This window comes from Scyliorhinus torazame, chromosome 2 (assembly GCF_047496885.1).
Source record: "Scyliorhinus torazame isolate Kashiwa2021f chromosome 2, sScyTor2.1, whole genome shotgun sequence".
NCBI lineage: Eukaryota > Metazoa > Chordata > Chondrichthyes > Carcharhiniformes > Scyliorhinidae > Scyliorhinus > Scyliorhinus torazame.
In genome coordinates this window covers 246,072,788-246,096,353 of record NC_092708.1, presented here as the reverse complement: position 1 = coordinate 246,096,353, position 23,566 = coordinate 246,072,788, and the positions used below count along the sequence as shown (strand labels likewise).

The following is a 23,566-nucleotide window of genomic DNA, read 5'->3' as shown; positions in this document are numbered from 1 at the left end:
GTGGGGTCCAGCATCCCATGTGCACTGTGCAAGGTCAGAGAGACTGATAATGGTCCATACACAGGATATCTATCTTTATTTGGTGTGACACACTCCGGACGTTTGTGTACTGCCAACGTAATTAGAAAACAGCATGAGGCTGGCGGAAAAGAAGCTAATCATCACTGGAACAGGCTCAGTTAACCTTCAGAGCAGTCACCCAGGAGAGTTCCCTGACCACTGAATCCAGTTTAGCAGAGACATGACGCTCCGAGATTCCCTTCAAAAGGGCAAACAATGAACATGCAATGAAATAACATAATCATTCACAAATGGATGAGTCATAGGATAGACTCAACAAAATTGCTTCTGGAAATAATATTTCATTGCTGGTTCACATGCAATTTAAAAAAATAGAACATGCAGCCCAAACCTGTCCTAAATTAAATCAGAAAATGATGAAAATGTATCAGTGTTTGGAAAGATTGGGGAATATTTCGGGTACAGATTCTTTGACTATAATGAAAGATTTACGCCTGAGATCATAATGTTAACCATCCTTTTCACTTTACATACTTTACAATACACCTTCGGTGTATTTTCCATGTTATATTTACAGATGTCTTGCATTTAAGCTATATTCCTATTGTATTATCCTGCAAGTTTATCTGCCTCACTATCAAGAAATCAAATAAAGGGATCAGTATTTTGTGCAAGAATGTTTCAGAAAAAAACATCACTTCCAAATCTTAATGCGAAGGATTATTACAGCCAGATTTTGAATGAAGCACAGTCCTCTTGCCCTGCATGAACAGGAATTCCATACGGTACACAGCAAATACCGCGAATAACACTCCTAAGTGATTTTAATGCACGTGAAGCATAATTGAATTTTGACATTTCTAATCCCGTTGATGCACTCAAACTGATCCCTCTCACAGTCATGGTTACTCATGCGTGTACGTGTGTATATTGTGGGAGGGGTATTCCTATTGGAAGTTAGGAAACATTCCACTTTGCAAAGCCCAATGAGCATCTGATTGCCAAAATAAATGTAACTAGCTAAAATCACCATCTGCTGTGCTCCTGAATAGTGCAGCTGAAGATGATCTCAAGTTCCATTAACGGTCTGTGCTAAGTTGGTTGGTCACGGGTGGAATGGCAAATAACGGCTGAACAAAGCTAGCTGCAGTGGGCTGAATTTTGCCATCTGCTTGTCGACCCTGATGATTTCCGGGTCGGGAACCTGGAAGACCGAATGGTGGGATTTCCCAGAGATGGCCAAATAAGGTGACACCTCTGGGTACCCCTTGCAATTTGGGGAGGGTGGTTGGGTTCTGGCATTGGAAGGTTTTTGAAAGGTGGGCGATGCGTAGTCATCAGCAAATGCGGTACCAAGAGATGCCTTCAGTGCGAGGGAAGCAGTTGCCAATGTAGCAGGGCAAGCACTGGGGAGACATCGGACTCCATGAAGTGGCTGCAAGGGCCATGCCTGCTACGAAAGGATAGACCCACTTTGTGAACTATTGCTGGAAACTAAATATAAACCCTTAAATGTGATGCTGCTCAGACCTCCCACTGTAAAGCTGACTCTAGGCTCCTGACACAAATGGAATGACCTGTCCCAGGGAAAATCTCTTGCGATGTGGTAAATTGGAAGTAAGCGGCTTATTACCAGCCTTAATTGGCTTCCCACCATTCCAGGTAAGTGGCCGTCAAACCCATTAGTTCACCTCGGGGAAAGGCGTTTGGCAGTGGGGAGCTGCCCTTACACAGACAGCCAAAATGTCTTTCCAGCGCCAACCCCGAAGCTGCCATCCCAGGAAATTACGGCTAGTGATTCTGGGGTAATGAAGAGGAAACAAAATCAGCCTCTCAGCTGTCTTAGGGCAGCACGGTAGCACAAATGGTTCGCACTGTGGCTTCACAGCGCCAGGGTCCCAGGTTCGATTTGCCGCACACTGTCTGTGCGGAGTCTGCACATTCACCCCATGTCTGCGTGGGTTTCCTCCGGGTGCTCCGGTTTCCTCCCACAGTCCAAAGATGTGCAGGTTAGGTGGATTGGCCATGCTAAATTGCCCTTAGTGTCCAAAAAAAAGGTTAGATGGGATTAGTGGGTTACGGGGATAGGGTGGAGGTGAGGGTTTAAGTGGGTCGGTGCAGACTCGATGGGCCGAATGGCCTTCTTCTGCACTGTATGTTCTATGTTCTCTTATGGGGCTTCCAGGCAGGGGTCTCTTATGGGGCTTTTACAAGCCTCGAAGGAGTTAACACCGAGTAGTTCAAAGAAACTTAGTTTATTTACAATAACTATTATATAAGTCACACTGTAGATCCCAACTGAATCTGCCTTGACCGTGCCTAACTGGCCAGTTTTATATATACAACAACTATACATTGATTAAAGGTCCCCCGCCCCTTAACGGCTGAGCTCGTATTCTGAAAGATTCACGAGAGGTTAATTGTCCCTATTCCCTAAGATAATTGCGGGTTATAACCGTGGGGCTTCCAGGCAGGGATCTCTCTTCTGGTGGGTATCTCTGTAATGGGGAGTATCTGGTGGGGGTCTCTGTAATGGGGAGTCTCTGGCGGGGGTCTCTGTAATGGGGAGTCTCTGGTGGGGGTCTCTGTAATGGGGAATCTCTGGTGGGGGTCTCTGTAATGGGGGTCTCTGGTGGAGGATTCTGTAATGGTGGTTTCAGGTGGGGGTCTCTGAAATGGGGGTTCTCTGGTGGGGGTCTCTGTAAAGGGGGTCTCTGTTGGGAGTCACTGTAATGGGGGATCTCTGGTGGGGGTCACTGTAATGGGGGATCTCTGGTAGCGGTCTCTGTAATGGGGGTTCTCTGGTGGGAGTCTCTGTAATGGAGGATCTCTGGTGGGGGTCTCTGTAATGGGGAGTCTCTGGTGGGGGTCTCTGTAATGGGGATCTCTGGTGGGGGTCTCTGTAATGGAGATTCTCTGGTGGGGGTCTCTGTAATGGGGAGTCTCTGGTGGGGGTCTCTGTAATGGGGATCTCTGGTGGGGGTCTCTGTAATGGAAGGCTCTGGTTTGGGTCTCTGTAATGGGGGTCTCTGGTGGGAGTCTCTGTAATGGAGGATCTCTGGTGGGGGTCTCTGTAATGGGGGTCTCTGGTGGGGGTCTCTGTAATGGGGGTCTCTGGTGGGGGTCTCTGTAATGGGGAGTCTTTGTGGGGGTCTTTGTAATGGGGAGTCTCTGGTGAGGGTCTTTGTAATTGGCGGGTCTATGGTGGGGGTCTCTGTAATCGTGGGGACTCTGTGGTGGGGGTCTCTGTCATGGGGGTTCTCTGGTGGGGGTCTCTGTAATGGGGATCTCTGGTGGGGGTCTCTGAAATGGGGGGTCTCTGGTGGGGGTCTCTGTAATGGGGGTCTCTGTTGGGAGTCACTGTAATGGGGGATCTCTGGTGGGGGTCACTGTAATGGGGGATCTCTGGTAGAGGTCTCTGTAATGGGGGTTCTCTGGTGGGGGTCTCTGTAATGGGGGTCTCTGGTGGAGGTCTCTGTAATGGGGGTTCTCTGGTGGGGGTCTCTGTAATGGGGAGTCTCTGGTGAGGGTCTCTGTAACGGGGAGTCTCTGGTGGGGGTCTCTGTAATGGGGGATCTCTGGTAGAGGTCTCTGTAATGGGGGTTCTCTGGTGGGGGTCTCTGTAATGGGGGTCTCTGGTGGAGGTCTCTGTAATGGGGGTTCTCTGGTGGGGGTCTCTGTAATGGGGAGTCTCTGGTGAGGGTCTCTGTAACGGGGAGTCTCTGGTGGGGGTCTTTGTAATGGGGATCTCTAGTGGGGGTCTCTGTAATGGAACGCTCTGGTTTGGGTCTCTGTAATGGGGGTCTCTGGTGGGAGTCTCTGTAATGGAGGATCTCTGGTGGGGGTCTCTGTAATGGGGGTCTCTGTAATGGGGGTCTCTGGTGGGGGTCTCTGTAATGGGGTGTCTGGTGGGGGTCTCTGTAATGGGGAGTCTCTGGTGGGGGTCTTTGCAATCGGGGGGGTCTCTGGTGGGGGTCTCTGTAATCGGGGGGGGTCTCTGTAGTCGGGGTCTCTGGTGGGGGTCTTTGTAATCGGGGGGTCTCTGGTGGGGGTCTCTGTAATCGTGGGGTCTCTGGTGGGCGTCTCTGTAATCGGGGTCTCTGATGGGGGTCTCTGCAATGGGGATCTCTGGTGGGGTTCTCTGTAATGGAGAGTCTCTGGTGGGGTTCTCTGTAATGGGGGTCTCTGGTCGGAGTCTCTGTAATGGGGGTCTCTGGTGGGGTTCTCTGTAATGCGGAGTCTTTGTGGGGGTCTTTGTAATGGGCAGTCTCTGGTGAGGGTCTTTGTAATGGGGGGGTCTCTGGTGGGGGTCTCTGTAATCGGGGGGAGTCTCTGGTGGGGGTCTCTGTCATGGGGATCTCTGTAATGGGGGTCTCTGGTGGGAGTCTCTGTAATGGGGGGTCTCTGGTGGGGGGGTCTCTGTTATGGGGGTCTCTGGTGGGGGTCTCTGTAATGCGGAGTCTTTGTGGGGGACTTTGTAATGGGGAGTCTCTGGTGAGGGTCTCTGTAATGGGGAGTCTCTGGTGGGGGTCTCTGTAATGGGGAGTCTCTGGTGGGGGTCTCTGTAATGGGGAATCTCTGGTGGAGGTCTTTGTAATGGTGGATCTTTGGTGGGGGTCACTGTAATTGGGAGGTTCTCTGGTGGGGGTCTCTGTAATTGGAGGGGTCTCTGATGGGGGTCTCTGTAGTTGAGAGCTTCTGGTGTGGGTCTCTGTAAAGGGGGTCTCTGTTGGGGCTCTCTGTAATAGGGAGTCTTTGTGGGGGTCTTTGTAATGGGGAGTCTCTTGTGAGGGTCTTTGTAATGGGGGGTCTCTGGTGGGGGTCTCTGTAATCGGGGGTAGTCTCTGGTGGGGGTCTCTGTCATGGGGGTCTCTGTAATAGGGTCTCTGGTGGGAGTCTCTGTAATGGGGTCTCTGGTGGGAGTCTCTGTAATGGAAGGTCTCAGGTGGGGGTCTCTGTAATGGGGGTCTCTGTAATTGGGGTCTCTGTAATGGGGGTCTCTGTAATGGGGGTCTCTGTAATAGGGGTCTCTGTAATGGGGGTCTCTGTAATGGGGGTCTCTGGTGGGAGTCTCTGTAATGGGGGTCTCTGGTGGGGTCTCTGTAATGGGGGTCTCTGGTGGGGGTCTCTGTAATGGGGAGTCTTTGTGGGGGTCTTTGTAATGGGGAGTCTCTGGTGAGGGTCTCTGTAATGGGGAGTCTCTGGTGGGGGTCTCTGCAATGCGGGTCTCTGGTGAGGGTCTCTGTAATGGGGAGTCTCTGGTGGGGGTCTCTGCAATGCGGGTCTCTGGTGGGGGCCTCTGTAATGGGGAGTCTCTGGTGGGGTCTCTGTAATCGGGATCTCTGGTGGGGGTCTCTGTAATCGGGATCTCTGGTGGGGGTCTCTGTAATGGGGGGCTCTGGTGGGGGTCTCTGTAACGGGGGTCTCTGCTGGGTGTCTCTGTCATGGGGGATCTCTGGTGGGGGGTCTCTGGTGGGGGCCTCTGTAATGGGGGGTCTCTGTAATGGGGGTCGCTGGTGGGGGTCTCTGAAATGGGGAGTCTCTGGTGGGGGTCTCTGTAATGGGGTTTCTGGTGGGGGTCTCTGTAATGCGGAGTCTTTGTGGGGGTCTTTGTAATGGGGAGTCTCTGGTGAGGGTCCCTGTAATGGGGAGTCTCTGGTGGGGATTTCTGTAATGGGGGTCTCTGTAATGGAGAGTCTCTGGTGGGGGTCTCTGTAATGGGGAATCTCTGGTGGAGGTCTTTGTAATGGTGGATCTCTGGTGGGGGTCTCTGTAATTGGGAGGTTCTCTGGTGGGAGTCTCTGTAATTGGAGGGGTCTCTGATGGGGGTCTCTGTAATTGAGAGCCTCTGGTGTGGGTCTCTGTAATGGGGGTCTCTGTTTTGGGTCTCTATAATGGGGAGTCTTTGTGGGGGTCTTTGTACTGGGGTGTCTCTGCTGGGGGTCTCTGTAATGGGGAGTCTCTGGTGGGGGTCCCTGTAATGGGGGTCTCTGGTGGGGTCTCTGTAATGGGCAGTCTCCTGTAGGGGTCTCTGTAATGGGGAGTCTATGGTGGGGGTCTTTGTAACGGGGGATCTCTGGCGGGGGTCTCTGTAATGGGGATCTCTGGTGGGGGTCTCTGTAATCGGAGGTCTCTGGTGGGGGTCTCTGTAATGGGGAGTCTCTTTAATGGGGAGTCTCTGGTGGGAGTCTTGGTAATGGGGGGGTCTCTGTTGGGGGTGTGTAATGGGGGTCTCTGGTGGGGGTCTCTGTAATAGGAGGGGTCTCTGATGGGGGTCTCTGTAATTGAGGGGTGTCTATTTGGGGGCTCTGTAATGGTCATCTCTGACGGGGGTCTCTGTAATTGGGAGGGTCTCTGGTGAAGGGACTCTCAGGTGGGGGTCTCTGTAATTGGGGGTCACAGGAGGGGGTCTTTCCCACTGGGGTCTCTGGTGGGGGCAGTCAGTGGGGGGTGTGTTGGGTCAGCCTCATACTGGGGGTGATGTGAAAAATCCTGGGTGGGCGCTGATATGTGTTTTGGGGTGACCCAGCTGCCGCATCTTGCTATCGGGCCGCCTGCACAAAATGGCAGCCTGATAGTGGTATCCGTTAGGGAATCTCTCTCAATCCCCATCAGTAAAAATTGTCACTTATTTTATCAATGATTTATGGGAATTTCTAGCAAATCTTGGGTGAGTTTCCCGGCAGTGGGAGGCGGTGCGCCGTTCGCTGGCAACGCAATTCTCTGCTCCCGCTGCTGTCATTGGGAATTCCCATTGAAGCCATTCCACGTCGACGGGAAACCCATGGGTGGGCCTGCACTCCGGACGGGACCAGAAAATCCTACACCAGCGAACGGCCGGAGAATTCCGGCCCTTAAGTACAAAAAAGATTCTAAGTGTTTGGCCACTAACAACGTGAATTTTCAGTGAGTGGATGTCCTTTTCCATTAAGAAAATTGTGGGTGTCCGGCGTTTGCATTAGCACAAGCATGCAGTCAATTACATCCTGCACTTTGGGAATCCTAGCAACATGGTAAAATTATATATTCCTTTTCTGTGGCCTTGCAGTCAGGCCAAACAGGATGAATTCCATAACTCTCCTCAAACATGTGCAACTGAGTTGAAGAATGCATGCCTAATGGCACCTTAAGTGACAGTGTGAAAATCTTCTGAGGCTACTTGGGATGAGCCTCTGGAATAAACATTGAGTGCAGACATTATTATAATCTGCATAGACAGACTTGCCCAGGCAGATGATAATTGCCGTAGCTGGGGCTTCTTATAGTAGGTGACAACTGTTGAGTTTTTGATAAAGTACATGCTTCTAAAACAGAGCTCCTAGCTAAAATCTTAAACATAAACTCTGAAATCCCCCTACTAAATTCTACCACCTCTCTTTCTCATGTTAAGATGCACCTTGAAACCTACCTGCCTTTGTTGATCTGTGCTAATTTCTCCTTGTGTCAAAGTTAGCTTGATAATCATTTCTGCGAAGCACCTTGGAGTGGTTTACCCTGTCAGGTAGAGGCTTAGAATACTTGTTCAAAGAAGTAAGGGGAAATGAGAAATGTCTTCATGCACAAGTTTATTAAGATCTGGAATTAAGTGTTAGACAGAATGATGGCTCTAGGAGTCATCAAATGCATAGAGGAGCCTATGGACTGGAGTAACTCTATGGTGTGCATCAAAAAGCAGATAATGGTCTATGAAGACCTGAACCTTAACATCAAGAGAGAAAACTACTGGATTCTGAAGAGGGAGGAAATAACATGTGCGATGGCTGGAGCAACAACATGGTTCAGCAAGTTGGACACGTCACAAGGCTTCTGGCAGCTCAAGCTGGACAATGCGTGCACAAAGCTGTGTACGTTTAACACACCCTTTGGCCGCTATTGTTTCCTTTGGATGCCATTTGACAATTTCTGCTTCAGAAATTTTCCATCGTGCCATGCAGCACATAGTTCAAGGGTTACCAATCATCCGAGTATGTGGATGACATAATAACCTGGGGGATCCACACGCGATGAGCATGACTGAAGGCTTCTCAGGGTCTTAAAGAGTATAAAGAAGAATGGTCTAAAGCTTAACAAATTGGGGTTGACAGCATCGCCTTCTTGGGGGACAGGCTCTCTGCACAAGGTTTGCAGCCGGATATTGAGAAGATAAAGGCTATTTAAAGGATGCCACATCCCACAGATAAAAAAAGACATCCTACGGATGTTAGGAATGATCAACTTTGTTGGCAAATTTATTCCCAACCTGTCATCTAAAACCTCTCGCCTCTGAGATACGATTCAAAAGGATGCGGTGTTCCAAAGGACTCCCAAAACATGAGCAGGAGTGGCAAGCATTACGAGTCTCCTTGACTACAGCACCAGTTCTAGCATTTTTTTGACCTTGTGAAAAAGAACAAAATTTCAACCGATGCATCTAAGGAAGTGCTGGGAGCGGTGTTACTGCAGCAGGATGCAGATAAGAACTGGCCATCTGCAGCAGACGCTTCCAGAGCAATGTCCGAGATGGAGCACAGATATGTGCTAATTGAAAAAGGATGCCTCGGGTTAGTCAGTGGTTTGGACAAGTTCCATGATTATTTTTATGGTCTTCCGGCCTTTCTTGTGGAGACTGACCACTGGCCACCCATCTCAATTGTGCCGAAGAATTTGTGCGAAATGTGCCCGAGGATCCAGCGCATGATGATGAAGCTCCAACGCTACGATTTCGACCTAATCTCCACACCAGGCAAGCATCTCATTGTCACTGACACGCTTTCTCGAGCCAAGGGCATTAAAGAGATACACCTGGTTGATGAGGACGTGCAAGTCCATGTCAATCTTGTCGCTGCATCTCTTCCAGTCTCTGATGAGAAGTCGTGCCTAATAAAGGAAGAAACAGCCAAGGACCCAGTCCTCCATAAGGGATGGCCCAAGGGTTCCTGCTCGGGTTATTACAATGTGAGGGCGGAGCTGAGAAGGGGAATTTCTACCGCGGCAGCATAGGATTGTGATTCCGCATTCCTTGAGGCCACTCATTCTCAAGAAGCTCCATGAAAGGCACCTGGGAATTGAAAAGTTCCAGCGCAGGGCCAGGGATACAGTTTATTGGCCAGGCATCACCCAAGACATTGCAGTCATGGTTTCATAGAATTTACAATGCAGAAGGAGGCTATTCGGCCCATCGAGTCTGCACCGGCTCTTGGAAAGAGCACCCTACCCAAGGTCAACACCTCCACCCTATCCCCATAACCCAGTAACCCCACCCAACACTAAGGGCAATTTTGGACACTAAGGGCAATTTATCACGGCCAATCCACCTAACCTGCACATCTTTGGACTGCGGGAGGAAACCGGAGCACCCGGAGGAAACCCACGCACACATGGGGAGGTTGTGCAGACTCCGCACAGACAGTGACCCAAGCCGGAATCGAACCTGTGACCCTGGAGCTGTGAAGCAATTGTGCTATCCACAATGCTACCGTGCTACCTGTGACACCTGTCAGAGGTTCCAGTGCAAGCAGAGCAAAGAGCCAATGCACATGGGTGAAATCATGACAACTCCTTGGCAGAAGGTGGGCATGGATCTTTTCCCCTTCAATGGAAAAGAATACCTTTTGGTCATCAACTACCTCTCTAATTACCCGGAGCTGGCACAGTTAGCTAACTCGACTGCTCGGTGTGTTATCCAACATGCCAAAGAGATTTTTGCCCGGCATGGCATACCAAACACTGTTCTGACTGACAATGGTCCCTGCTTCAAAAACAATCACGGGAGTGAGTTCGCCCGTTATTATGACTTTAAGCACATTGTCTCACGTCCCTTATATCCTCAATCAAACGGGAAGGCAGAAAAGGGTGTGCACATTGTTACACATTTGCTGATAAAAGCCATTGACAGCAGGAAGACATGTATCTGGCACTTTTGAACTATCATTCTGTACCACTTGTCAATGGGCGGTCACCAGTGCAGTTGCTGATGAATAGGCAACTACGAATGACCCTGCCTTCCATTGCAGCGCACCATGTAGATCGAGGACTGGAGAGGAAACTGATTCTTCAGAAAAGGAGGCAGAAAGTGTTCTATGATAGATCCACAAGGAAGCTCCAGCCACTGCATCCAGGTAACATGATTAGACTGGAGGATGCCAATGGAAACGGATGGTCAAGGCATGCAAAGGTACTGCAACAGGCAGTCCACATTCGTTTCACATCATCACTGAGGATGGCTCAATATTGCGGAGAAACCGTTGAGCGCTGTTGAAAGTTCAACGTCCCTTCGTTTTGAGTCCAACAGAAGAGTTGATGTGTAATCCTAAAACACTTGAAAAGGATACAGACCACCCATCAAAGCCAGCGATCAGAGAAACATCCACAGAAATAAATACAGAACAAGCAAGAACACCAACAATAAATGAAGGTGGAACACGATCGCCTATTCAGTCATTGCTCAGGAGATCAACCAGATTAGATCGTAAACCTGAGAGACTGAACTTGTAGTGAACTGTGTACAGCTATATGAATAAAGTTATCATGCATATCATGTTTTGTAAAGCGCAGCTACATTTGTAAATGTTAACACTTCCAAAGGAAGGGGAATATGGTGATATGCATGTGCACATCGATGTATTTAGTTATCTATTGTAGATGCCAGGTATTTCTAATACAACTAGTATAGGTAAAAGATAGCTGTTAAAGCATAAATATTAAGCCCCAGTTTTAAATACCCATTTAAAATGAGGATTTCAGCACCCGTTACCTCAGGTCATGACAAATCACATAGCTTCAACAGAGGCACAAAAAGCATGACACATGCATAAACTAATTGGAGATAAAAACAACATTTTCACTAAGATATTTTCAAAGACAGTTTGACATTAAGAAATGAGCTGTACCAGTAATCAGATCAAGGACGAAGCAGGCACCATAGCAACATGAAGGCACCATTGTTCACAATGCAGATAACAGCTAAGTCAGCAGAAGACCAGTTTTTGCTGGTAAAAGATAAAGCAGAATATCGCATTCCATAACATGCACAAGTATTCAGACATGAAAGAATTAAAACTAATGTTGCACATTGAAGATGGACAGTTTGCCGTCAAATCAAATGTGTTTGAGTCTAACCCAAACCAATTAGGATTATATTGGGGTGTGATTAGATGACTTAAGACAGATATGAAAGGGTATAACTGAAGAAGTTTTCCCCACCATTTCTGTGTGTTTTTGTGGGTTTTTGTGAGTGTTTTGAGTGTGTTTTCAGTGTTCTGAGTTGGAGTTTAGTTTTAGATTAGTTTTAGACTCGCTCTCTATCTTTTTCATGTTTCATTTTCAGACTTTGACTTTTAAAAGTTATTGTTGAGCTGTCTGCCTAAGCAAGAAGATAATGTCTTTGATTCTTCTGAAAGCTTCAAATTGTCTACGAATTGCCTTTCAAATGACTTTCAAATTGTAATCAATAGAAGACAAATAAAACAATTCCTATTGGCTGGAGGCCATATTGGAGTGGCTGAAGGGGTTCATAAACTGGGATGGCATTTTAAAATGGCGCCCGATCTGTAATTCAGTGCAGGGAATGAGGTAAGTGTGACCTCATTGGGCCGATTTGCCGAAGCAAAAACACCTTGTCAAAGACCCATTAAATAGCGTGCCGTTTCTCATCGCTGTGCCAAGAAACATCCCGCCAATCATGTCCAAAACGGGACTCTGTTTTTGTCCCATTGAATCACGCCCAGTATTTTCGAAACTTTGTGCAAGTATGGACTTGTTTGTAGTGTTCGAGTTTTATGACATGATTGATGTTGTTGTACAATTGGTGCTGAGGGCCGAAGATCAATCTCAGAGCAAGCTTCTGTATTCTTTCAATCTAATGCACAATCAGCTAAAAGGTTTCTTGCTATCTCCATCTGCCAAACACATTCAAGGTATTAACTCTGTACTTTGAAGACGATAACATACAAAATGAAAAGCACCTTTCTTTGTGCAGGATGTTTTCTGCTACCAGTGTTGTTTTTTCCTCAACAGCCTTATAGCTCCTGCAGTTTGTAATTAGATGATTAATTGGCTTCATCATCTCATGCTGCCGAGGCAATTTCCATTGATTCGGGCATTATTACTGAAACGTCAATCTGTTAGCGGAAGGAAAACATAGACAATTACCTTACATAGAACATAGAAAAATACAGCACAGAACAGGCCCTTCGGCCCACGATTTTGTGCCGAACCTTTGACCTAGATTAATCATAGATTATCATTGAATTTACAGTACAGAAGGAGGCCATTTGGCCCATTGAATCTGCACTGGCTCTTGGAAAGAGCACCCTACCCAAAGTCAACACCTCCACCCAACACTAAGGGCAATTTTGGACACTAAGGGCAATTTATCATGGCCAATCCACCTAACCTGCACATCTTTGGACTGTGGGAGGAAACCGGAGCACCCGGAGGAAACCCACGCAGACACGGGGAGGATGTGCAGACTCCGCACAGACAGTGACCCACGCCGGAATCGAACCTGGGACCCTGGAGCTGTGAAGCAATTGTGCTATCCACAATGCTACCGTGCTGTCCTTAAGAACAAATAAATCTACACTATATCATTTTACTGTAATCCATGTATCTATCCAATAGCTGCTTGAAGGTCCCTAATGTTTCCGACTCAACTACTTCCACAGGCAGTGCATTCCATGCCCCCACTACTCTCTGGGTAAAGAACCTACCTCTGACATCCCCCCTATATCTTCTACCATTCACCTTAAATTTATGTCCCCTTGTAATGGTTTGTTCCACCCGGGGAAAAAGTCTCTGACTGTTTACTCTATCTATTCCCCTGATCATCTTCTAAACCTCTATCAAGTCACCCCTCATCCTTCTCCGTTCTAATGAGAAAAGGCCTAGCACCCTCAACATTTCCTCGTAAGACCTACTCTCCATTCCAGGCAACATCCTGGTAAATCTCCTTTGCACCTTTTCCAAAGCTTCCACATCCTTCCTAAAATGAGGTGACCAGAACTGTACACAGTACTCCAAATGTGGCCTTACCAAAGTTTTGTACAGCTGCATCATCACCTCACGGCTCTTAAATTCAATCCCTCTGTTAATGAACGCTAGCACACCATAGGCCTTCTTCACAGCTCTATCCACTTGAGTGGCAACTTTCAAAGATGTATGAACATAGTCCCCAAGATCTCTCTGCTCCTCCACATTGCCAAGAACTCTACTGTTAACCCTGTATTCCGCATTCATATTTGTCCTTCCAAAATGGACAACCTCACACTTTTCAGGGTTAAACTCCATCTGCCACTTCTCAGCCCAGCTCTGCATCCTATCTATGTCTCTTTGCAGCCGACAACATCCCTCCTCACTATCCACAACTCCACCAATCTTCGTATCGTCTGCCAATTTACTGACCCACCCTTCAACTCCCTCATCCAAGTCATTAATGAAAATCACAATTCTTTTGTAGATTGCAGTTGTTGGTTATAAGATGGAGGAATTAAGTGCATTTCTTAATACCTGGCTCAGCTGTTCAGAGACCGATTAGATATTATTGTCAATAGTGCAATGTTCTACTTTAAAATCACATTAAAGCAAACTTTAATTCTTTTCTCCTTTCCTGGGATGTGCGTGTCACTGGTAAGGCAGCATTTATTGCCCATCCCTGATTGTCCTTGAACTGAGTGACTTGCTGGGTCATTTCAGAGGGCAGTTAAGAGTCAACCACATTGCTGTGTGTTTGGAGTCATATGTAAGCCAGACCAGATAAGGACGGCAGATTTCCTTCCTTAAAGGACATTAGTAAACCAGATGGGTTTTTACAACAATTGACGATAGTTACCGAGATTAGTTTTATATTTGAGCTGCTGTGCTGAGACTTGAACCTGTGTCTCCAGAGCATTAGGCTAGGCTTCCAGATTGCTAATTTGGTGATAGTACCATGATTCCACCATCTCCCCCCCCTCCTGCCCCCTACCACCCGCCCCTCCCTAATCAATCCAGCAAGGACCCATGTTCCCAAAGCAGTTACCCAGAATTTAGTGAGCAGGACACAGCGGGCGAAACCTAACGGCCGAGCTGCGCCTGACTCGCGACGCAACGCAGGCAGTAAATCTCACGAGAGGCCATGCGTAAGATTTACCCGGCTTGCTATGCCTTGAGAGATCTAACGGGATCTCGCAATCTGGATCCTGCTCACAATGAACGGGAGCGTAATTTGCATGCTGAAGTGTTCAGTAAGGCACACTTTGATATGCATTTGCAGGAGTTACCCGAGATGAGGGATCTAACCCTTGAACCTCAAAAAGCCAGAACGAGCAGTGGTCAGTAATAGTCTCCACCAACGTGGACCACTGGCATGTGGGGGGTGGGGTCTCCCAGGTGACTGGAGGGCCCTGGGTGATCAGGCTTTGGGTAGGGTGGTATCTGGCTCACCCAATGCCACTCGAGCACTGCCAGCCTGGCAGTGCCACCTGGGCACACTGGCAGTGCCATCCAGGTGCCATGTTGGCACTGCCAGGGTGCCAGGCTGGTGGCATTTTGCCCATGCCAGGAATTGGGCTCAGGGGTGCCCTGCCCTTATGAGGTGGGGTGCATGGGTGAGTTGGGACATTGGGGGGTCCGCATTGGGGGGGGGGGGGGGTCTCGAGATCGGGGCGCTATTCTCTTCCTGTCCTGGCAAGCGGAGCTCATTAGTGCAGGAACTGGGGCTAAGTGCGACCTCGGCAGGGCGTTCTTCACCGAGTCCCTGAAATGAAGCAGAATCTCATTCGATAGCATGGTCATTCTCAGCACTACCTGCGCTGGGGAAAACACGGACTCTGTTTCATTTCGTTACATCGCGTCCAGCATTTTCTTATCTTCCTACAGATGAAGACTTAAACATAGCTGCAATTATCAGGACTTAAATCCTGAAACTAAAGCAAAATTGAATGTTGGAAACCTGAAATAAAAACAGAAATTGTGGAACAGCTCAGCAGGTCAGGCAGTACCTGTGGAGAAAGAAAGTGAGTTAGTGTTCCAGGTCAAAAGTCTTTCAATAATTCTGTTGCTCTCTCCACAGATGCTGTCTGACCTGCTGAATATTTCCAACATTTCCTGTTGCTAAATTCTATAATCCTGTTCTTGGTTTCTGTTCCTCCATCAGATCTGTTTGCTTTATTTCCCCAACTATTCTGCCCTACTTCCCGGCCAGTATTAGTTCCTTTCTTGGTTACTGAAGAATTTCTAGGAGGCAGTCCTATAGAAATCCATAGAATCCCTTTCTGCAAAAGGATGCCATTCGGCCCATTGAGTTTGCACTGACCCGCTGAAAGAGCACCCTACCTATGCCCACTCCCCTGCCCTATCCCGGTAGCCCCAACTTACCTGCACATCTTTGGACTGTGGGAGGAAACCCACGCAGGCACGGGGAGAATGTGCAAACTCCATGCTGACAGTCACCCAAGGCTGGAATTGAACCCAGGTCCCTGGCGCTGTGAGACAGCAGTGCTAATCACTGTGCCTGTTTTTTGCTTGCGAAGCTTAACAATGAGAGTTGGCAGACTATTTCAGAGGAGAGGCTGATGGGAAATTCCAATTGACCCTAATATTTTCATTGTTGAACATCCACAAAGTTTTCAACAGGCTTGCCATGTGGACCAGAAATCCGAGCAAATAGTTTTCTTTACCTCGCCGAGGTCAATTATATTGCCCCTCTTGGCACTCTGGCTGAAATCAGCTCACTTTGCTTAGACCAGATAATGTATCTGGGACTGCTTTTTTTTTTGCACTTTCAGTCTTTCAGTTAAACCAAGTTCTTGTCAGGTGGGGATTTAAAAGATGGCAAGACACGTTTTTGAGGAATAATGGGGGAATTCCCCCAAGAGTCCAGGCCAATATTTATCCCACAACCAGCATCGCAAGAGAAAACAGGTCACCTAGTATTTTTCACATTGCTGACTGTGGGAGTTTGCTGTTGGCAAACTGGCTGCCAGGTTTCCCACCTTACAGCAATGATGACACTTCAAGAGTACGTCACTGCTGTGAACCATTTTAATTCCGGGATCGTGGAAGTTGCCAGCACCTTTACAATACTACGAACTGTTCCTTTAAGCCAGTGTTAATCACAGCACTATAGACAAAGGAAACTGTTTAATGGATGCTGATAGGGCCCAGTTCCTACCTAAAAGTGGCATTGCACTTTCCTGTTCTCCGTGGCTCCATTTTACATCAAGGGTACGAGTGCTGAAGCCCAGCCATTCAGTGGAGGTGTAGATCAGACTGAATTAAATGAGAGATCTGTCAGTTAGTAAGGAAATAATTGACTACTGAGGGCAAGTGGTGGTTGAATCAAGTAATTATATTTAATCCCTCACCTTTCTGCAAAATTGTCAGGCTTCCATTCAAATTAAAATTCAGTTAATTACAATTCTACTTATGAAAATTATTTTGCAGAAACGAATTGAGATTGCTTTTCAGATTGCCAGCTTTTGTTCTGCAACAATGTACTTTATTAACACATGATCAACCAAGTCACTGAGGTGTGACACTGGGCTACCTTTTCAAATCGTCTCGGGAAATGGGCGGAGAGCTGAGATTGTTGGCAAGTCACCTGAGGTTTAAGTGCACTAAGACGTATTGAGGCGTCAGTGAATTTTGCTGAGGATCTTGATTTATTACTTTTGTCTTTGTGAACGACATAGGTTTGTACCTTGACAAAGTGCATCATGGATCCTATCAATATTCATTTCAAATGGTGGACCCATTGCTTTTTGTGCTGAGGTTGATAGAGACTTATGGAGCAAATTATTTATTAATGAATTAATACTGATTCTGGCTGTTTTGAAAATAGCAAAATTTGCAAGTTTGAACAATTAATAGCGCATTGGTGCATTGAGGGTAGTGTTGGACCCTTTCATCAAGTGTAAATTAGTCGTTAGTATGTAATTTATAAAAGGCAATGGTGAAGTGAAAACTAATCATATATAATTGAATTAATTGGTTTGAAAAAGGAAGGGTCATGCATTGTTACCAGCTTCCCCTGAGCTCTTCAACTTAATTATACATTTTTAACACCAGAATGAATGATTGATTGTTATGCTAACCTTGGTATTGATGAGCGTTAAGAACCTTGCTGATGCTACCTGTGAGAGTATCTCAAAACCCTGAAGGAAAACTTGAAACACTGGATCTTAGTGGTGTATTTTTGTTTGGAATAATGTGAGGAACAATGTACAGCCTGATGAGGAACCAGACTAGTTTGTGTGAAGAATTAATAAAGAATCTTTCTTAAAGTAAAAGAAAAGGGATAAAAAACACACAACAAAAGATTGATATACACTCTGACACTTAAGTATATGATTAACTAAACATACCGTTTTATCTGAGGCTACCCCGTATACCCAAAATATACCCATATTCCATGAACTCACTGAGAAGCCCCTTTTATACATAGAACATAGAACATACAGTGCAGCAGGAGGCCATTCGGCCCATCGAGTCTGCACCAACCCACTTAAGCCCTCACTTCCACCCTATCCCCGTAACCCAATAATGCCTCCCAAACATTTTGGTCACTAGGGGCAATTTATCATGGCCAATCCACCTAACCTGCACGTCTTTGGGCTGTGGGAGGAAACAGGAGCCCCCAGAGGAAACCCACGCAGACAGGGGGAGAACGTGCAGACTCCGCACAGACAGTGACCCAGCGAGGAATCGAATCTGGGACCCTGGTGCTGTAAAGCCACAGTGCTAGCCACTTGTGCTGCCGTGCTGCCAACTCTTCTCAATTGGCCAGCCAATCAGATTGGTTGGCAGTTCTCTTGGGCTGGACGTCCCTACTTTTCTCAAGCAATATCTAATTTTTATAATTTTATATAGGCCAAATCCAGCTAAGAGTTACCACACAATACCGCTTAGGCGACCAGATCTGGGAAAATGTCTTTTCCTGGTTCAGCAAAGGCACAAAACTGTCTTTTATTGGATAATATCTACAATTATTATTATTATTTTTATCTGCCGTAGCTCTAAATGTGGACTAGGCCTCCACAACTTGGATCAGAGATGGGACTGGCCTGCCTGACTGTTGGATGGAGAATTAGCCTGCTTCCCCAATGAGGGTGCTAACAGTTATACTGCTATTCTTTGCTATCCCACCCTGTGGATTCGGCTGTCTACATCTCAGAAATTCCTGGGGCTGGATTCTCCGGTCGCCAATGGCGAAATCCAAAGCGAGGGGGCTATTTAAGCTCTTAAGTGGAGAAATAACTGTCACGGAAGGGCTTCATTCTGCCTCCAATACCATGGTCTGATATGTGAGAGATGGCCGAATCAAGGCGAACAGACCTACATCTTTGACAGCGCTGGCTGTTGTAAGGCAGGAATGCAGTACCACCTTTGAGGGGGGGGGGTCCACTGGGGATCCCCTGTGCCCATCCAGGGCACCACCAGCAAGATAGCACCCCCTCCCCTTTTTCACCCCCCATGGCTTCTCTAATCCATCCCCTATCCCAATGCTCCTTCCCTGGGGTCTTCCAGCTGTGCCCATCCAAAATCCCCAGACTTACCTGAAGTCCGGGAGACATCTTCATTTCTTCCTCAGGACTGCTTGTAGTCCCAGCAATGGCCACTACTGCCTTCTGGGGCTGCTGGGTCTGCAGAGTGGCCAGCCAATCAGATTGGTTGGCAGCTCTCTTGGGCTGGACTTCCTGCCTCTGAAGGGGGTGAAAGTCCAACCCTGCGATAATTAAGGCTGTGGATTATCACTGTGATGCACCTATATCTTACATCAGTGAGAAGCCAAATAACTTTTAATAATAATAATAACCACTTATTGTCACAAGTATGCTTCAATGAAGTTACTGTTTAAAGCCCCTAGTCGCCACATTCCAGCGCCTGTTCGGGGAGGCTAGAACGGGAATTGAACCCGCGCTGCTAGTCTTGTTCTGCATTGCAAGCTAGCTGTCTTAGCCCACTGTGCTAAACCACCCGCAACTTTTAGATTGAGGGTGGGATAGATTTTTGTGGGATTATTCCTTGTACAGAAGCTAATTTGAAACTGTGCTAAGGGTGGCTTGGCAATAGTGAAACTCTTGCTGTTTATGTTAGGAATTTGGGAAATTAATGAGGTTTACAGTGAACTTGAGATGAAAACGCAATAACAGAAAAGTAACAACACTAGCAGGCATCTAGAGGAATAATAGGATGTGATTTGCCCAGTAATTAGATTAGCAGGTGTCTAGAGACATAGAGGTGTAAATGGCTATATCAAAAATATTGGGCTGAATTCTCTGCCGTCGGTTGCTCCGTTTTGCCGGCAGCCCAGGGGTTTCCCGACGGCGTGAGGTGGCCCCACAATGGGAAACCCCATTGACCAGCCGGCGAAACGAGCATCCCGCCGGCATGCTGAACCAGAAATCTGGCATGGCGGGACGGAGAAACCTGCCCATTGTTTATCAGTAAAGGGGGGTATACAAATAATAACTTCTAAAGGCCAGGGGATGTGTCTCCCCACCTTCAGATATGGTGAGGTTTAAAATTTGCACCAGTGAATCATGGTTGATCTGATTGTGTCTTTAATTCAACTTTCCTACCCACATACATTAAAGATGACAGCTAAATACAAATAATTGTTGTAACAAGAGAGGATACACCATGGATTTCACCCACACCTGAGCTGTCCCCCGGGAGTGGGATGAGGAGGGTATTTAAGCTCTTATGTTGAGAACCAATGAGCAGTTCCCTGTTATCCATTGAGCTTTTCCCATTTAAACATCCTCACTGGACATAACTGGAACTGGTTCGATGGCTTAAGTGCAAACAATTCAATTAGGAACAGCTCAATGGTACGAAAGCGAGCAGCTCAAAGGAACAACTGGGAACAGTTTAATGGTACAACCGGGAACACCTCAACAGTACCACCGGGAACACCTCAATGGTACAACAGGGAACAGCTCAATGGTACAACCGGGAACAGCTCAACGGTACAACCGGGAACACCTCAACGGTACAACCGGGAACAGCTCAATGGTACAACAGGGAACAGCTCAATGGTACAACTGGGAACATCTCAACGGTATAACTGGGAACACCTCAACGGTACAACCGGGAACAGCTCAATGGTACAACTGGGAACAGCTCAATAATATAATTGGGAACCGCTCAATGGTACAACTGGGACCAGCCCAATGGATAACAGGGAACAGCTCAATAGTACAACTGGGACCAGCTCAATGGCACAGCTGGGAACAGCTCAATTGTACAACAGAGATCTCATTTAATTTTGGGCCTGTTGATAAATGACTTTTCAACATTGGGAAGTTTAAAACTTACATTCTGAGTGATCTATTTCAGAAACTATCTCTAATCATTTTTACCTTCTGAGGAGGGAATGATAGTCATCTGAAGAGGGCACACTTTGAGTAGTCTTATCAAATCTATGGAAAGCCATGATCTCAGATGCTAATCATTTCCACTGTCTTCCTTCAGGTATCTAAAAGGGTGTTGGTGACCAAGGATGTCCATTGGATTGGTCCATGATTTAGTTTGACAAAGTGCTTCAGTGGTTTGTCATTGCTGTCTGCAGTACATATCTGGACATCATGTCCTGAAATAGGCATCAAACCCTGAGCTTCTGGCCATGTAGGCATACAATCTCTGCGCCACAAGACCTCCCTTGAAAGCTACTACTGAATCTACATTCACTGCCCTCTCATGCAGTGCTTTCCAGATTATAATCTGGTTGTTTTGCCAATCACCTTTTGATTATTGACCCCTCAGCTTTTGAAAACTGTTTCTCTTTCTTTAACCCTTTATAACTCATCCTTCACCACTCTGCTCCTACCAAATAAAACCTGCCTCTTATCTAGCTCAGGAGGAAGTCACACCGTTTCCAAAAAAGCAATAGATGAGTGAACATGAGAAGCCGATCCTCCACTGAAGGAAGACTCCAAGGACCACAAATATGTTCTATGGGATTGTTCTGTAAATCCAAGAGCTGGCATAAAGAGAAGTGGAGGATGATGGCCTTCGCTTTATGCACCACTTCATAATTCTTTATTGAGACTTACAGATGATCAAATTATTTTCCGTCAACACTGCCATCTGGAGGTGCAAAGTTAATGGATGAATTATTTTGGAAAGAATTGCTTTGACATTCTTCTTTCCTAATTCAGAGGCTCTCTTGAAATAACTTCAAGTGCTAATATATGCCAGACTGGGAATTTAAAAACTAAAAACGTCATGCTTAATGAAAATGTGTAACAATCTGAACTGGCAGTGATTTATCTGAAAAATCACATGGTGTCATATGGAATGACAGTAGCTTGTCTCTTAGTTAAACTTCAATATCAGGGTTACCAGATTTAAACACCTAACAGACATGTTCGAGGGCTGAAAAGAAGCTTATTTTGACAATGGCTACTACTATTCGAGTTGTAGGTTGTGCTGCAAATATTAAGGTAAAGCACTGGAGATTTATTTTTGAATGTGTGCTCTAGAGAAATTCCCCACCTTTTCCATACAACACCTTGGGACATTGGGAGGTTTCTTTTCCACCGCCTTTGTCCCCTCATCCACCATTCAGTGCCACATCACTTTTTTTCATGGCCTCTTTTGGCTGTTTGGTGCTGAGGACGGGGATTTGACATTTTTTTCAGCATCTTGATTGCCAGTAAGAGCAGGAGAGGGATTCTGAGTGCCAGTGATTATCAGAGAATCAAAAGTGCTCACACTTAACAGTTTCTGGTACGACGTGTGGTAGCAGTAATAAGATGATTCTGACTCTCAGGCAGATGATTCTGACCCTCGAAAAAAAACAGTAACCATCTACTATCTGATATTGCCTCACCTACAATCCTGTAATATGATATCAGTGCACTTCCAACATGTGGATTGGTACAAAAAGCTGGAGTTGTCCACTATAACAATTCAATTCCTCTCCCCGTTCCCTCAGGAAAATAATGCAAAAAAAAAATCAAAAATGCTACCCATAGATTCACTCACCAGGGCCACAGGACTCACCAAGGTTCCTTCAAAAACACCTTCCAAACCTGCAACTTGCACCACCTAAAAGGACAAGGACAGCAGATGCATGGGAACACCATTACCTGCTGGTTCCCCTCCTAGCCACACACCATCCTGACTCTGTTGCAGTTCCTTCGCTGTCGCTGAGTCGAAATCCTGGAACTCCCTCCCGAACAGCACTGTAGGTGTACATCCTTTGGACCACAACGATTTAAGTAGGACACTCACCACCACTTTTTCAAGGGGAATTAGGGATGGGCAGTAACATATAGTGGCTTAACCAGTGACGTCCACATTCCCTGTGAGAATAAATAAAGCTTTTCACTTCTTTTATAGAGTAACAAATACTGAGTAATGCGTCTCAGGGTTGAGATGACATTGATAAACTGTTTGAAGTTCATTATCATGGTTAGTGTGCTCCTTGCAGTCACTAGAATTATTAACCTGTGTGCTGGTCTGTACTCTTAAGCTGCATACTGTGCTGCACTCTTGAAGAATGTTTTTTGTTTATATTGCACAGTGAATTGGCACTTTTCCATAATATATTGTTGCACTGAATGGGAGTATAATCCAAAACCTGTGATCTCCAAGTGACAATGTGGTGCCTGTGGTGTTCAATTGTTCAGTGCTTGATTATGTGAGTCAGTCTACTATTGATGCTCACTGTGCTTGAATGGTTAAACCTGTGTGTGCATTCAGAGAAATGTAAACAAAGCAGGATTTTAGCTGCTGGAAGTTGCTGGAGCAGACATTTTAAAAAAACACTTGTAAATAAATTCCTGTTATACACATATAATCCAGTGTGTCATCCCTGCATAGCGCTGAGATAAAAAGTATACAACAGTGCCAAACTTGTGACAAATCACACATTTCTACACTTGCCAACTGTGCCTCAATTCTCTTTCCTTTTCCAATGAATGAAATATGTAAAAAATTGAGAAATGCCAACTTTAATTTGAGCTTTTTAAAAAAAGTACTTCTGTTTTTCATTTTGGTGAATGCTCATTTGTGTTCAGCATACTGAGAAACATTGGTACTTGGTCCTATTCGCAGATGTACTCTATTTCCCGTGCTGGGTAATTGGCATTCTTAGGTCACATATAATAGAGGTAGATGCAGGGTTCTCTTTACTCTTTCTAAAAAAATTCATATAAAACAAAACCATCCAACACAATTGGCCAAAATTACACAATCGAAGACACAAAGAAGCAAAAATACATTAACTTTAACCCCAAAACTAAAGTAATCCCCCTAACAGCTGACGGTGACTAGCTCCTTAAAAAAGGAAATTAGTGGCTGCCACTTCTGCTGAACCTCTACTTAACTTTCTCAAAATGTAGAAAAGACATGACATCACCTAAGCAAGCCGAGATACTAGGCCGAGTAGGAGACAGCCACTCAAGGAGAACTTGCCTCTGGACTATCAACGCGGCGAAGGCGAGACATCGCCTTCACACCCGACTGAAGAACCGATGAGTCTGATATCCCAAATATGAACACCAGCAGACATGGATCCACTTCAACATTGAGTATCTCTGACATAGTGTTAAAGAATGAGGCCCAGCAGCTTACCAAC

The 23,566-nt window shown here is 46.4% G+C and overlaps 1 protein-coding gene across 3 annotated transcripts in view; it reads right to left on the bottom strand.

Moving 5' to 3' along the window:
* The window catches only part of LOC140396973 (uncharacterized), a 115,086-nt gene extending 92,897 nt beyond the window's left edge, over nt 1-22,189 (bottom strand). For 2 of the 3 annotated variants that reach the window (XR_011936659.1, XM_072485977.1), the window contains exons 1-3: nt 22,074-22,152; nt 16,151-16,248; nt 11,964-12,119 (exon numbers count right to left, since the gene is read on the bottom strand). Coding sequence is in view for 2 of the 3 variants with exons in the window: in XM_072485977.1 (XP_072342078.1) it covers nt 11,964-12,064 (101 nt within the window). In the remaining variant the exon portion in view is untranslated. Of the gene's footprint in view, nt 1-11,963; nt 12,120-16,150; nt 16,249-22,073 lie in introns of all 3 variants that reach the window. The other variant, XM_072485985.1, reaches the window with a different exon arrangement.
* Between the last annotated feature and the right edge of the window lie 1,377 nt (nt 22,190-23,566).